Source organism: Belonocnema kinseyi, chromosome 2 (assembly GCF_010883055.1).
Source record: "Belonocnema kinseyi isolate 2016_QV_RU_SX_M_011 chromosome 2, B_treatae_v1, whole genome shotgun sequence".
In the NCBI taxonomy this organism is placed as follows: domain Eukaryota; kingdom Metazoa; phylum Arthropoda; class Insecta; order Hymenoptera; family Cynipidae; genus Belonocnema; species Belonocnema kinseyi.
The window spans coordinates 13,924,985-13,940,815 of NC_046658.1; the positions used below are offsets into that span (position 1 = coordinate 13,924,985).

At 34.0% G+C, this 15,831-nt stretch overlaps 1 protein-coding gene across 6 annotated transcripts in view; it reads right to left on the reverse strand.

Moving 5' to 3' along the window:
• Positions 1–260: 260 nt before the first annotated feature.
• The window catches only part of LOC117183102 (membralin), a 429,991-nt gene continuing 414,420 nt past the window's right edge, over positions 261–15,831 (reverse strand). For 5 of the 6 annotated variants that reach the window (XM_033376274.1, XM_033376271.1, XM_033376272.1 and 2 more), the window contains one exon: positions 468–1,174. In XM_033376274.1, coding sequence (XP_033232165.1) covers positions 1,002–1,174 — 173 coding nt within the window. In that variant the 3' untranslated portion in view covers positions 468–1,001. Of the gene's footprint in view, positions 444–467; positions 1,175–15,831 lie in introns of those variants that run through there. The other variant, XR_004468345.1, reaches the window with a different exon arrangement.

Below are 15,831 nucleotides of genomic sequence, written 5' to 3' on the forward strand. Positions count from 1 at the left end.
TTCGAAATCGCTATCTCTGGATCTGATTTCCAAACTGGCATTTGATCAGCCTTTAAAATTCATTCAAATTCATTTTTAAGTTATAGGTGTATCAATAACATATCTCGAGGAAATTTAACTTTCCTGCATTTTAATTTGTCAATTATTTATACATTTTTTTGTGTTTTCATATGCTAAAGAGCTCGCTGAGGCTCGACAGATAATTCATTTATTAAAAATGTAAAAATTATCAACATAAGGATTACCTTCCTTTTTATTTTGGATGATGAAAAAATTGTTTAAAAAATGTCAATGCTCTACAAAATTTTGCGCTACGCGAAGAATCATCCGCAATATTGTAGTAATTTTTATAATAGCAGTCTTACAGTCGTTACTTTCCGTGAAATTCATCGCTTTGATGGTTTATCTTCTACATCTCGTGAGTCCTGATGCTGTTTTGTCTTCTGGTAAAGAAAAATGTATATTGAATTTCCATGAAATTATTTATTTATTTAAAGTAAGTTTGAAACATAATTAAACGATACCAATATTTGGCAACCAAAAGGAATAGATTACAAAAAAAGAAACTCCTTAAAGGAAGCTCACTTTTTTTGGTCGAAGACTTCAGTCAAATTATGTTATTATTATTTTCCCAAGCCTTCGTTTAGTACACAGTTGAATATTAAGTTTCCATAGTTTTAAATAGCATAATTGAAAAATTCATATCAACACCCTTTTATATGTAAAATCACTGAAGTAAATTTTGCATAATTCTGAAGTTCTTTACTCGAATTTGATTAAGCCACCGTCTATTGTAAATTGTCAAGTTCATTAAGGCTCTATCTTAATTAATGGCTATTTGAGTAATTCAAAACTCAAATGTTTTCGCTCTCTCGGAAATCCAACAATACTAAGTATCGCTGCGAAAAGAACGTTTTCAGGGATTATTTAAATGGTTGCAGCAAGAAGCAATAAAGAAATATTTATCATTTTTCGTAAAAGGTACGCGATAATTCTTTGATTTATGCCGTTCCTGATGACTCTATCATCTCAAATCCTTCCGGCGGAGAGGTTTCTGTAGTTGAGGATACTTCAATAACACTTGTCTCCGAAGTAGTAATATTATATATTTCTTGTATAGGGTAACTTTCACTTGACGCTGTCCTGCTAATTTCACCTACTTGAAGCTCTGACTCTGAAATCAAAGAAGTTGATCATGTATTAGCCTTTAATTACGAGCTCGCACAAGCGAACGAAAGGTATAGTGTGGTTCTTAGAACTAGTGTGCGATATGAAAACCACATATTATTATAATTATGATAAGTTTTTATCAAAGGTCCTTACAGTGTCTGTTTTTAAGGCCACTGTACGAACAATGTCAAGTAGACTAGTCATTCAGAAAATAATATAAATAGAAAAGAGAGTTTACACATTATGCGCTCTAATATAAGGATATACCTTTAACGTAACTTTGAATCAAGAATTTTACGAGCTATAAAATGTAAAAACGCATGTATAAATTACTCTTTTATTTGGAATTTAAGGGACATAACATGATAATTACTAAATAAAGTTTCTTTAATATCTATTAGAATGTACAACAAAAACTTTAATCATCGGAATTCATACTAAATTTTGAAAATAATACTTGTAGCATACAAACTAGACCTTGAATTTTGACAACTTTTTTGTGGGGTCCGTTTTCCAAAAATAAATTTTATAAATTGAGTGGAAAAGTCTTACGGAAGAATTTGATCAAATGAACATCTGTCGTTCTGTGGGGGTGTGAATGTACCTTATGGATGATATTTACACTTCCACAGAACGACAGTTCTTCTTTTTACGAAATTATTGTCACGCAACTTTTTTACTTTATTTTCATCAAGAATAACGCCCAGTATTAATCTCAAAAAACTTCCACATTATCCTGTATCAATACTTTTAACCAGCGGCTATTTTTAATCGACAGGGAGTGGCGAGTCGGCGTTTTTACTTCTTAGAGGCGCGACGTTAGCGTTTAGTACTTTTTCGAGATTCAGATTGAAAAATGTCAAAATCATAAGTAAGATGAAAAGATCAATATCCTACATACGACATTTATTTAAATAGATTTATTTCAAACCCCACTCGTTTTATTAGAGACGTTTCAATTTCCTCTATGAATACCCTACGTTAACAGATCATTTGTTTGAAACTAGTATTTTATCAACAACAAACCGGTTCTTAAGTTTCAAATTGATTGCCGAATGGAAATAACTTCAAATAGAAAATATATTCAGTCCAATTTGGACATCATTCAACTGAAATTGATTCGGATTTCCGAGCTTATTTCAAACTAGTTTCAGTTAAGTGTTTGAATTCCTATGTTCCGATTTGTCTGTCCGACATTTTTCAACTTGTTTTGCGCCAAGAACAAACGCATATGATTTCAATAGGACTTTTCGCGCCGGAACGTCAATAAAACACGTTTTTGGAACTTTTTAAAGACGTGTCATAAATAATGTGGCGTGATACAATACTACAAGTAGAATAAACTAAATGGTTGAAACTTCAGCTCAAAAACGTATACATAAACGTAAAAAAAATTTGTTCCGATAATATAGTATGGTATAGTACAGACTATTGAATCTGGCGCGCCAATTTTGTTCCGCTGCTTCAGAATAAATAAACATATATTTCTTCTGAGGGATTTTTTCGTATTTATAGACAAGTATTTTACCATTTTTCATGTTTAAAGTATAAATTAAAAAATTTAGAGATGAGTAGCACCGTATTCGAACCAGTGGCGGTACGGTGTTAAAGTAAGGTGGTCGGTGGCAGGGGCCCGATGTGGCAGCGCAACCATCTAGTAAGTCTATAATTCTATTTATTTCCTTAAATAAACGTTTATTTTTTGGCCTGCTGGTCTTAAAAAATTGACAACTAACTCTTAAGAACTAACATCCATTTACACCATATCTCTAAGACTTACTTTATCGCTTTGCCTCGCATTGACAAACACTGCCTCCGCGGCTACGTCCATGCTTATGCCACTCCTTTTTGACTACTTGCACTCCTCCAACTAGTGTTCCGCTCTTGCATTCCCCTTCCCGCAGAGTTTACACATCCTTTACTCCTTAGAGAGCCACACCCACACCCACGCCTCAACATTGCTATAAGCTCCTGACTTCCTTTCTCTTCTTTCTCACAAAAATAATGCGCTCTCTCTTTCGGCATGATCCACGCATAGTTCATGTTAAATCTTGACTCTCTTATTCTCTCCGCCCCTGCGGCCTTCTCTCTCCCTCTCTCTCTCTCCATGACGTTTTTCCTAAACATCTCATATACATTCCTTTTTTCCACGTGCATCCTTCTCGCTTCATCCGTCAACAGTACATTCGCTGTACTTTCCCCTTCTTTCAAAATTGCTCCTCATAATCACCCACCCACACCAAATTCTTTCCCAGTCCCGTACCTACCTCATTACCACATTTCTCCTTTTCACTCTCTGTTTTATATGACCATCCACTCTCCCACCCCTCTAAAACAGGAAGCCTAGGTACACAAACTAGTTCACTTCCAGCACTGCATTTTCCGTTCACTTCAACTTACCTGCCTTATCCCTTCCACCGCTATTCCTGAAAACCACAACCTTGTACTTTTCCGCATCCAACTCCAACCGATTCCTATCAAGATATCTTCTCAACCTTTATATCATCGTCTTTAAAGCCTCCTCGCTCTTTGATGGCAGAACTATGTTATCTGTATACGCGACGGACCATTTTCAGACCCCTCCTGCCCTAACTTCTCCCTTCACTCCGGCCGCTAGCTTACTTTTCATATTCGCGAATAAAATCGCAAACAGCGTTGGGCTAAGCGGAAAACCTTGCCTTAACTCCCTATCCATCCATAAACCCTCTGAAATTCCTTCCTCTTATCTCAACCTGTCTTTCGTCTCTTCAAATACGTCCCCTACCCTCTCGATCAGGCCTCTCTCAACTCTTCTTTCCTTTAAGGCCTCACACAACCTCTCCCTATCTACCGCAGGGAAGGCGCCTTTGAGATCCATAAAAAAATTTCGAACCCTACTTCGCTAATTCTTTATCCACCACGTGCTGCAAGACGAACATATTATCGATATTGTCCCTTCCCCCCTTATAGTTTGCCTGTGTATCCGGCAATATTTCTTTCCCTTCGACATCCTTCCGCTGACTATCTGCTAATACCATCACCTATACTTTATGCGTCGTATGTATTAGCGTAATCCCTCTATTACTTACCTGCCTCTCCTTATCGCCTTTTGTATACAGTGTCACGATCAAGACCTCCCTCTACCATCTTGGGAACCCCTCCCCCTCCATACTTTGTTCACTACTTCCTTTAGCCTCTCTCTTACAGTTTGCGTGCTAAAGAGCCATGCTCTGCACTCTATCCTGTCCAGTTCCACAGCCTTAGATTGTTAACTTCCTTATCTGCTTCTATATCTCCTCGTCAGTCAGCTTTTCTCAATCTACCACCCTATTTCTTCAACCCCCCTCATTGCTCTTCCGTTAATCTGAGCCCTAAAATGATTCTTTAAAAGATTTTCTCCATTTCTCACTCCCATCTCACTCATCCCCAGCCTAAGTTTCCTAAACCTCGTTATTGTCTTCCACACGCCCCCTATTTTCTTAACATTTCTCAACTCCTCTTCCAGAGCTTTCTCCTTTTCCTGCTCTTTCTTCTTACATATCAACCTAAACTCCTTTCTCATTTCTACGTACTCCTCCATCTTCGCAGTTCCTTCTTTTCACTTCTTGTACTTCCTTTTCACCTTTCTTCTCATCTTTTCACATTCCCTATCCTACCACGGCTTTATCATTCCTTTCTTCTTTCTAAATACCTTATTTTGCACACACCCTTTGGTTCTCTTTAAATCTTACTCTTTCTAACCGCTCCTGATACTTCTCTGTCGCCTTCTTCGTCCGGGTCACCCTCTCCCCTATATACCCTTCCTTCTTCCTTACCTTGCCTTCCGCCTTCCTTACAATGTAAAATTCCTGGACATACCTTCAGAAATCCTCATCTTTTTTTACCCCTGCACAGTGGGCCCGGATTGCACTTTTTTGGTCAAAGGTCGAGGTATGAACTTGAATAAATTGAACACATTTTCGACTTTCATATACCTTGAAGTATCTGTATTTGAAGGTTTTGATCAATCAGATGCCCTGTGTTTCACTCATAAATAGTCAAAGACGAAAAATAAAATTCGATTTTCTATACTTGGTGACCAAAAAGAAGGGATACAATTTTATTATATTTATTGAAAAGCAATCGGTTTTTGATTCTTTTAAATTAAGTTTAGATCAATAAGCCCAGTAAATGGCGAAAAATCTACAAAACTCATGTACCATTTTTAAATTCACATATTTTATTCACTTTATTTCCCTGTATTCCCCATCATATTCTAAAAATTAAGGTACCAGTGGGTTCATTCGAATGTTTACTTTTGGCGCAGGGGTACACACTTTTTCCCGAATTCTTACCTGCTGAAGAACCAACGAATAGCAGCACGCTCACGCATGGAACCGTCCCACAGTGGGGTGAAATGAAAAAACGGGCCTTAAAATAGCTTCTAGAACGCAATTCATGACCGATGTTTGATTTTTTTTTTAATTCAGCGTTCAACTTTGAATAGGATTATGAGAGCCGATTTTTGAATTGTTATTTATTTAAACTACTACGTTAATGTAAAAGGAGGAAAAAATATCGATTTCGACGGTTTTATTTTTTATTTTCTTGAACAAAGTTTTCCCCTGCTCAATATCGCTTGAATTTGATGCACAGGCGTGAATGAATGGAAAAAATGGTTTAATTGTTAAGTAAATTGTTATGAACTAATCACATTAACAAGTAGCCAAAATCATAGATTTTTCACTAGCAAAGTATAATTGTGCGTTAAAATTGCTTGCTTTTACCGTAAAAATGACACTTAAAATGAAAATTTACCACTTAATGTTTTGTTTATATTTTTTTGAAGAAACTATATAAACAATTGCATATTATTGGCATTTGTGGGCAAAAAAGAATCGTTTTTTTTCTTCTTTTTGTATACAAAATATTTTGAAAGTGATTTTGTTCAAGAAAAATTTTTAAACGATATTTGTTTATAGTTTTCTAAAATAAATTCTACAAATGAAGATGTCGATCATGATGAAAACGATGCTGAAGACTGCATTGGTCTTCGAGGATCTTTCGCTAACCAAGACAACCTGCAACTTTAGAAATTAGCATAATCAGTCATTTTTCATTAAAAAAAATATTTGTTCAATCAACAAAAAACATAAAAGTAAAAATAAAAAATGAAAATAAAAAAATGTGAATATTTCTATCAAAATTTGATAGAGAAAATGTAAAAATGGGGTCTTTAAAGGCCGGTAACCTCCCAGTGGTAGACTCTCTTAGCTGCAGTTATGTTACATTTTGTAGGCTAATGGCAGCACATTCATGCAATGATGAACAAATTTTTTCTTTTATTATTTCTATTTCAATGATTTCTATTCTTCTACTTTCTTGATGGATTAATTATTACGCCAAGGAAAAAACTTCAATATAGTAAGTAAAAAAAAAACATTTTTCCATCATTCACATTTTCATACTGTCGAATTACAATTTTAGATCCGCCATCGTGAATTTAATTATTCTCAAAACATTGGTCGAATTCAACTTATAAAAACTACCAAGTACATTATTTCAGAAGCATTATTGACCAGAATTTCTTTATTTCCAAAAACATGGCCGCCATTTTATGCGTCATTTCTAATTTTGGCTTTTTGTTGCCATGAGGCCCGAAAACGCCCGTATACCGATTTTCGTGCGGAATGAAACGTTTTGAGTTTTTAGTCGCCATTATGAATCCGCCATTTTTAATTTTTATATTTTGACATTAGATTTATCATCAGTGATGTCAAAAACCCTTGTATACCAACTTCAACATGAATCGGTTAAATAATCAATTTTTGTCCACTTGTCGTGGATTCTGGCTAAATGTGCCCTGCTACGTTCCAGTACAGCATCTTCAATACTACACCAACATACTTTATCCCCACATCCCTACTTCCTACGAAACAAGTAGTTCTATAAATTCCTTTCTTTTATTTTATCCCCCCTTTATCAGCCCTTGCCGACATGCGTTTCTCTCCTTAACATCACTTAACCATACGAGTACCACCCTTTACCTGCTCGGAAGCCCAAAACTTCTGTTCACAACTTCGCCTGAATCCTTGTCAACCTTACCTCACATTCCCTATTTCGACACTCACGTCTTTGTCACAATCTCCGAAAAAACTCTCACTCCTGACAGGAAATTAGTTCTCACTGGCGCCACCAACACTACAGGCCTATTCCACGGGAACGTTAATGTCCAGAGGTTGTTCAAATGGATTCTGTATTTGATCTTCGCTCTCCCTAGCACCTATGTCTTTTAGTCTAAATTAGGCCTTCGATATTCACTCCTGTCTGAGAGTTATTTCAGCAGCCAGAAGCCATTTCTTGACAGATATTTTGACGTTTCTGTTTTGTTGGATTCTGTTCTATTTTCCATGTGGCCCGATGCGGGTACTTGAATTAAAAGAGACGATGATGTGCTCTTCTTACACTTTGCCCACTTCTCTCAGCCAAAAAAGCCGCATTACATCGCTGTTCATATGGTATGTCAATTTCAATCTACTTGTTCTTTGCTATATATCTGTTTCTGCCTCTGGTAAAATGTGTATGTAACTTTATTTCTTGTAGAAGTATACAGATACCTTATATTTTAAGGGGGTACATGCAGGGTGATTTTTTTAATTTGAAACTTTTGATTCACAACATTTTTTCATAGAATGCCTATTTTTCGAGATATTTGAAAGTTTCAAGTTAAAAAAATCACTCTGAATATATAAGGTGATATTTTTAACTTGAAACTTTCAAATATCTCGAAAAATAGGCACTCTATGAACAAATGTTATGAATTAAAAGTTTGAAGTTAAAAAAATCACCCTGTATAAGAAGGAGGTTTACATCATTTAAGGGGCATAGCCATTATACAATTATACAAAATTATGAACTTATAGTGCAGTTGTACCTAGTACATGCAGAGTACTCCGGTCATTCATTCGTTTATGCAGAAGGAACGTAATTTACAACAATTGGCAATATTTTACAATTATTTATAAAATGTATAAGTTCCTAATAATCAATTCAGCAATCTAATTTAGGATGTGAAACTCCAAAGTATTTTGTACAATCTATTATTTTTCCCCAGAATAAGCAAAAAAATAGGTATGCCATATTCATAGAGAGAGTTGGTGAATCTTGAAGAAAGTTTTTAACACAAGAAGATTTTTTTAGTACGTATTCATTTTTTTCATTATCCCTAGAGTTCCTACATTTTTTTACAGCATCATTTAAATTTTTTTTCTCTGAAATAAAGTCCTTATCAATCCACGGCTTGGAGCAGTTTCCCGGTCCAATTCATCAATATTGTCCGATTCAAGATATAAGATCAATTACACTCGCAACTTTATATCTGAGAAAAGTATACTCAGCCAGATAGTCACTGCATGATCGGCCATTTACCAAAATAAACCCATTATTTTCCATTAATTCTAAAATCCGTTCTCTCTTATTTATGGTTAAATCAAGCTATTTTATATTTTTAAATAGAGACGTACCATTAAGTATTTCTTCGTTCAGGTTATTACTTTCACCAACCCTAGCATTAAAGTCACCACCAATATAAAAAATATAATTTGGATAACGTATTTGAATTTCGTAAATTTCTGATCTAATAATTCTAAACATATCTTTCACTCTAAATCTGGTTTTAAATACACTAGTCCAATAATAAATAGATTATCTGCTATAAGAGTCTTTAAAAAAATCAACAACTCTGATAATGCTACTACTTCTACATTTATTTGACCTTTTTTGACTGAATAAGCAACCCGCCGCTCGCTCTGCCTGTGCTCTTTTCTTTGATAGCGGTTCTCCAGATTGCATTATAATCGAGCCAATGAGCTGGAAGCTTATGATGTTGATAGGTGAGCCATATTTCCGATATGCAGAAGATGACGACGATCCCTTAAAGGATATCATTATCCACATTTGAGCATTCGTGCAGATTCCAAAAAATAATATTCAGGTTCGTACTTAGAGGAGTGTAAACCTTTTGGCGTTTGAATTCTTACTTAAAAAATGGCCTAGTATCCCTTTATCTAATGTTGGGGGTGAGTTACATGCCTTTCGAATTACATTATTACGGGAAGACGTTGTGTTTATTGTTTTTTTGTCGTTGGTCGTACACTATCTGACAGTAAACTTGCATCCTTTATTTTTAGCATTAATTAAGAAAGGAAGAAGCGACTGCCTCTCTGCTTGAACTTTTTTTTAAAAATAATTTTATAATCCGATCCGGGTTCCTTTCAAATTCTTTACATTGGCCAGAAACATTTTCTTGTCATTTAATGAACGAAGTTGAACCAGAATTCGAAAGGCATTATTCTTTGAACCATTTCCTAAACGTTTTACCTCTTCGAAATGATCCTCATTGTCTGGTAATTTCATATTGTTTTCTTTTATCACAGAGAGAATTGTTTCCTTCGTATCTTCGTTCTCTTCTTCTTCTATTCCTAAGAAGATAACATTATTTTTTCTCATTGGTCTTTCAAGAAAATCATATTTGCGGTCTTGACTCGCCAACTCACACTTTATACAATTGTTTTCTTCTCTTAACGCCTTGTTTTCATTTGTCAGCTGCTGGACCTTCCCATGTAATGAGCTGATTGATTTTTCCATTGAGTCGGATCTTCCCATCAAAGCAGAAAACTGCTCAGCCGACATTTGTGTTACCATCACTTTCAATAGTTCCAATTGGAAATCACAGATGTAGCGATATTTGAAATCAAAGGTTCCAAAGAAAAACTAACCGACAACTAGAAAAAATTGCTTATTATACTTCAAAACCTAAGAACAACTTCAATTAACAAAATCACTTTTTTGGCAGGGATATCTCCGACAATCCACCACTTAGTTGGTAAACTTTTGACACTATTTCCAGTGAAAAATTACGAAAACTGAGACGAGCGAAAGGATACGCATTCTCTTTAGCTGGCTGCATAGCAGCGCCCCCGCCACTGGTAGAATCGGGTCATCTCTTTCGGAAAGATATCGTGGTAATGAATCATGTTGAGGTTGCGCATGAACTATAATGATGATTATGATGTTGTATTATTTCACTAGTCGTAGGTTAATAAGTTGATGCTTTCCTACGATATTTGTGTTAAAGTGGTTGGCTGAAAAAAGCTAATGCAAGACAAAGCATCCTTAGCTGGATTTAATCTTGCTTTAATTCCACTATGGTATGTTGCCTGATATTTATAGCTTGAAAGAGAAAGAAAGTGGGAAGGTAAAAGGTAGAGGAGCAGAGGCCAGAGAAAAGTATTTTTGAATAATGGAATAATAGAGGAGTAAGTAAGAGAAAAGCTTGTGGAAGGGAAGATGATTCCTGAGGATACAAAAGAAATGGCTAGGAAGAGAAAGAAACAAGCGAATCGGTTGAATGGGTACGGTGGAGGTAAGGATATCAGTGGCAAAAGTTACCGCTTGAAAATGGGGAAAAAGAGGTGGTTACATAAATAGCTTGAGGATAGAGCAACGGAAAGGTGAAGCGAGCGACGCAGGATCGAAAGTCGAAAATGTAATTAGATGTGTAATTGATTCTTTATGGTAGTCGCAAAAAATGGGCGTGTTCTACTACTTGTGGATTTACCGTAACAGAGGCACCTCTAGAAAAAACGAATCAATCGATTTTGAACAAAACTTTGCATACAAAAAGTGAATACGGTATAACTTGACCCCTACTTTTAGGAGAAAGGGTTAAATAATCACGATGTGATTATTTTGAGCATGCAAAATGCACCGACAGCCTAGCTAATCGATGGAATTATTATTTTATATAAAAACATCGTTGATGAAATAACACATCGTAATGGGTCTGCTAAAATTGAAGACTTCCACGGGTTCGATCAAAACAGGCAACAGCGTCGCTTAGAAGAGGATCTGCATAGTGTGGCTGGATCTGAAGATTCTGGAGTTTACAGAGCCCCAGTAGGAGGAGCACTCATGGAAATTTGCATACAGTGAAATCGGAGATTTGATTTCACCATTTGGCGAAGATCAGGAAGACAATGTCCAAAGATGAATTCGACCATTTGATGAAATCTACGTAGCTTACGATGAGCATTTTTATTTGAAACCGTTTAGATTGTCAGGGGTTAAACTTTTAAAGCTGCGAGAAATTAATAAGGGACTTTTGAAACGAGACACAGTGCAGCCAACAGCACTTTTTGTGGACAAAAGTTTGCTTACAACCCAATTTTCAACGGATTTTGACGAGTTTTGTTTGAAATGACCGTAAGGCTTTTGAGTATATCTAGTCAGTGCAGAAATTTTTATTTGGCTAAACAAAAAAAAATTTATTTACCACCAAAATAAACAATATTTTTATCCTGACTTTTTGGAAGTACCTTTTTTTAATATTTGCGAATTGATTCAAGAATAGCTTGAGTCAGTGTAATTACTATCTAGCATGCGTTTCACCGCAAAATTTATGTGTATAACAAAACAATAAATAGATCAAAAGTACTGTTCCTTATGTTTTTGGGTGAGCTGAATTCGAATCCGTCGTCAAAATTCGATTATTTTGACTTCAAAATTCAATGTGGCGGTTTTTGCATACAAAAGTTGTGAGACATGTTTGGTTTTTTATATTTAATATTTTTTTTCGGGCATAAAACGCGTTAATATCTTGAAATGTCTTCAACCATCGGTACAAAAAATTCCTAAACTTTAACAGACAATTTATATATATATATATATGTGTGTGTGTTTTTTCTTCCAAAATAGCGTGCAAAATGCAAAAATTTCCCAAAAACTTTTTTTTTCCATCATCGTTTTTCTCAAAAACTTCAAAGTTTAAAAAAAAGTTCCATGGATTAAAAATATCTTGAAATTAACTATAAAACACTACTATTTTGAAAAAATGTTTGGAAAATTTGTTCCATTGTCTACAGATTTTGGGAAATAATTGATCAAACTTCATACGAATTCTTTTCATGCGAATTTTTTTCGCATGAAGTTTGATCAATTATTTCCCAAAATCTATAGGCTCTGGTAAAAATTTTCCAGGATAATAAATGTCTTAGAATTAGAAAAAGAATATTCTTGAATTTTTTCAGATTTTTTGAAATTTTTTTTTGCAAATTTCAAGTTTTTGATTTTTTTTTTAAATCAAAAATTTTTTCTAAAAAATCTCAAAAAATTTCATAATGTTCTATGGTTAATTTTAAGACATTTTTATTCCATGGAACTTTTTTTTTAACTTTCAAGTTTTTGAGAAAAACAAAGATGATGGAAAAACCAGTTTTTGGAACATTTTTGCATTTTGTCCGCCATTTTGGTAGCAAAAATATATAGATAAAATTTTCTGTTAAAGTTTAAGAATGTTGTGCACGGATGGTTAAAGTAATTTTAAGCTATTAACGCGTTTTTTGTCTGAATAAAAAAATTATAAAAATAAAAAATCAAACATTTTTCACTATTTTTGTATACAAAAACCGCCATATTTAATTTTGAAGTCAAAATATTCGAATTTTGACCACGGATAGTACTTTTGATCTATTTATTGTTTTGTTACCCATAAATTTTGCGGTCAAACTCATGTTATAAAATTGATAGCTTTAGTCTTTAATGGGTTAAAAGTGTCTGCTATTTGAAAATTATTTAAATAATTTTTATAAACAAAAAAAGTTTTCGTATGTCACAATGAATAGAATCAATTTTTTTTTAAGAATCGACCAGAAATTTCTTGCCAAAGCCTCCTTGCTCTTATTATTTCTCATTAACAACAACTGGAAATTATATAAACAATATTTATAAAGAAGTTCACATTTTTAACATCATTCTACAAATAGGGCAATTTTTTAGGAAACCCATTAAAAATGTATCGTTAGTGACTGTTAGCTGTAAGTTTGTTCAAATTTATGAAAAATATTAATTTTTTAAACAATTTTCATACATAAATGCACATTTTTACCATTTTTCTAAGAATATGCCCCATTTTTTTGCGAAATCAACTAAAAATGTGTTTCTCATAACTCTTTTTTTTTGACACTTCGTCAACGGATAAGAAAAGTTTATCATTTAAACACTTTTTATAACACATGAACATTTTATAAATATTCTTTGAACAATCAACACTTTTTTAAAGTAGAAAAATGCGACAAGAAGAAATAATTGGCAAGATATTTATTGTTGATTCCACAAAGAAAATTAATACTTTTCATGAAAAATGGTCAAACTGCATTTTTACATAAATGTTGTTCAAATAATTAACAGTTTTCGTTAATTGGCAAATAAGGCAATAAGGAGTCCTTGGCAAGACATTTCTAGCCTAATCCAGACAAAAATATGTCTATTCCAGCAAAAGTCACAAAAAAGTATATTTGTTTATTGAAATTGTTTAAATCATTAACTTTTCTTATCCTTCGGCAGATCCCTATTAGTGGAATAATGTTAAAAATGTGTATTTGTTTATAAAAAGTGTTTAAATAAATGTCAAACAATAGATACTTTTAAATGATCACAATTAGTCATACATTTCTTTCATATTCTATATAAAAACTGTGAATTTCAAGCAAGGAATCATTGCGAAAGACAAAAAATAGATTTTCTCAATTAATTCGTTTAAACATTAAAAACAATTATTCTTTTACTCTCACCTATTGAAAACTATTGCTAGATAGTAATTACACTGACTCAAGCTTTTCTTTAATCAATTCGCAGATCTTAAAAAACGGTACATCTGAAAAGTTAGGATAAAAACATATTTTATATTGTTAAGTATTAAAATTTCGATTCGGCCGAATCGAAGTTTCCGCACTTACTTGATATAGTAGAAAGCCGTACGGTCATTTTAAATAAAAGAATGTCAAAATCCATTGAAAATTGGGTTGTAAACGGACTTCTGTCCACAAAAAGTGCTTTTGGAAACACTATGCGAGGGTGCATACGAACGAGCCAATCAAATTATAGCAGTCCAATAGTTTTACGTATGAAAAAATGGAGAATTTATGTTATGTGTTCATGTCCGTGCTTTGTGTAAAATAACTATATGCGATCACTTCGTCCTACCACGCATATATGATCTTTTAACTCGACTCCATGGGAAGGTTCGATCTACAAAACTTGAGCTGAAAGATGGTTTTCACCACATCAGAATATCTGAGAAGCGGACTAAGAATATGGCGCTTAATATTCCGGAGGGACAATATGAATATTTACGAATTCCATTTGGACTGGTAAATGCGCCGTCATATTTTCAAAGGTATTTACATTCCTTTTTCCTACATTCCGAAGAGGGTAAACTGCTTCTATATTTAGACAATTTCCTAATTGGGACTGAAATTCTTGATCAAAATTGTTCGTTTGTTTCTTGGAACTTTCCCGTATAAGATAGAACACAAGCGTTTTCGAACGTACGAGGGTTACTCTTCAGAAAGTACAAGCATTCTGCTCTTTTCTTTGTACCTGCGACTATTACCAATAGGGTATTTGTATTTTGTCATGAAGACATTAGTCACGTTGGAGATAATAAGACTATCGAATTGATCTTGAGGGTGTATTGGTTCCTAGAGTTGTGTAAAAAGTAAATCTTGAAATCCGTGAGTCCTGGCTACAAGGATGTTCTTCTAATTATAGATGGTTACATCAAATTTCTGGTATTATACTCCGTAAAGTCGACATTAGCAAAATAATCAAAAGCGAAAATCGAGAATTATGTTCATCACTACAGTAAAACGAGATCTTTAGTTTCCGACAGAGAAAGTTGCTTTATTTTACAGGGATTTCATGAGTTAATGACTGTAAGAGGTATTATATAAAATTAGCAGCTAGCACTCTTTATGCGAATGACTAAGCTAAACGTGTATTAAGATCTGTAAGGACAACTTCGGCTAAGATTTTACTTTGTTTTCGGATTGTAAAAGGGGGCTAGAAAATCCGCAATTTATAATGAACAACACTGTACATAGAGCTATAGGTTGTCCACCAGTTCGTAATCTTTTTTGAGCGAACAAGTAGAGTTTCCTGCTAGAGACTTTAGAAAGATTTTGTTAAAAATTGAGAACGAAGAGGAATCACCTAAGCTTAGAACCGAATTGCGTAAAAAGGCGCTTTAATCCGTGATAAAGTGCGGTTGCAGAACAAACAAGCGTTCGATAAAAAACACAAATATTTCTACTAAATACAAAAGCGGCGATTATATTATGACACCAAATGTGGTCGCCGAAAAAGGTGTGAATAACAAATATTTACCTAAGTTTAAAGGACTCAACAAAGTAAAAAAGATCTTGCATAATGACAGTTATATAATGGGAGATATCGATGGGTTTCAAATAACACCATTTATAAATTTTTATAGTTCTGTTAGAATGCGTCCATGGGACGGAAAAACAATGACTTTTCAAAGATGATCTGTATGATCGGGGGGATCATTTGTCAGAATAGACGACCAAGCTGTAGTCGATATATTTGAATTTTAACAGTTTTCAATTTTCACGACTCGATGCGAACGACATCTATAGATGGCGACCAAGTAAGGTAGATCGACTCCACAAACACTACGTATAAAAAAATCCGTCAAGTATATGAAAATTAATATTTTATTTATTTATGTTAGAGGGAATCACAGTTGTCAAATTAAACAACAAAGCCAAATAGGAATAGTAGCAATAGTCCACTGAATTAGTGTAATGAATATATTTTTTGTTTGATCAAATAATGCAATAATATTTT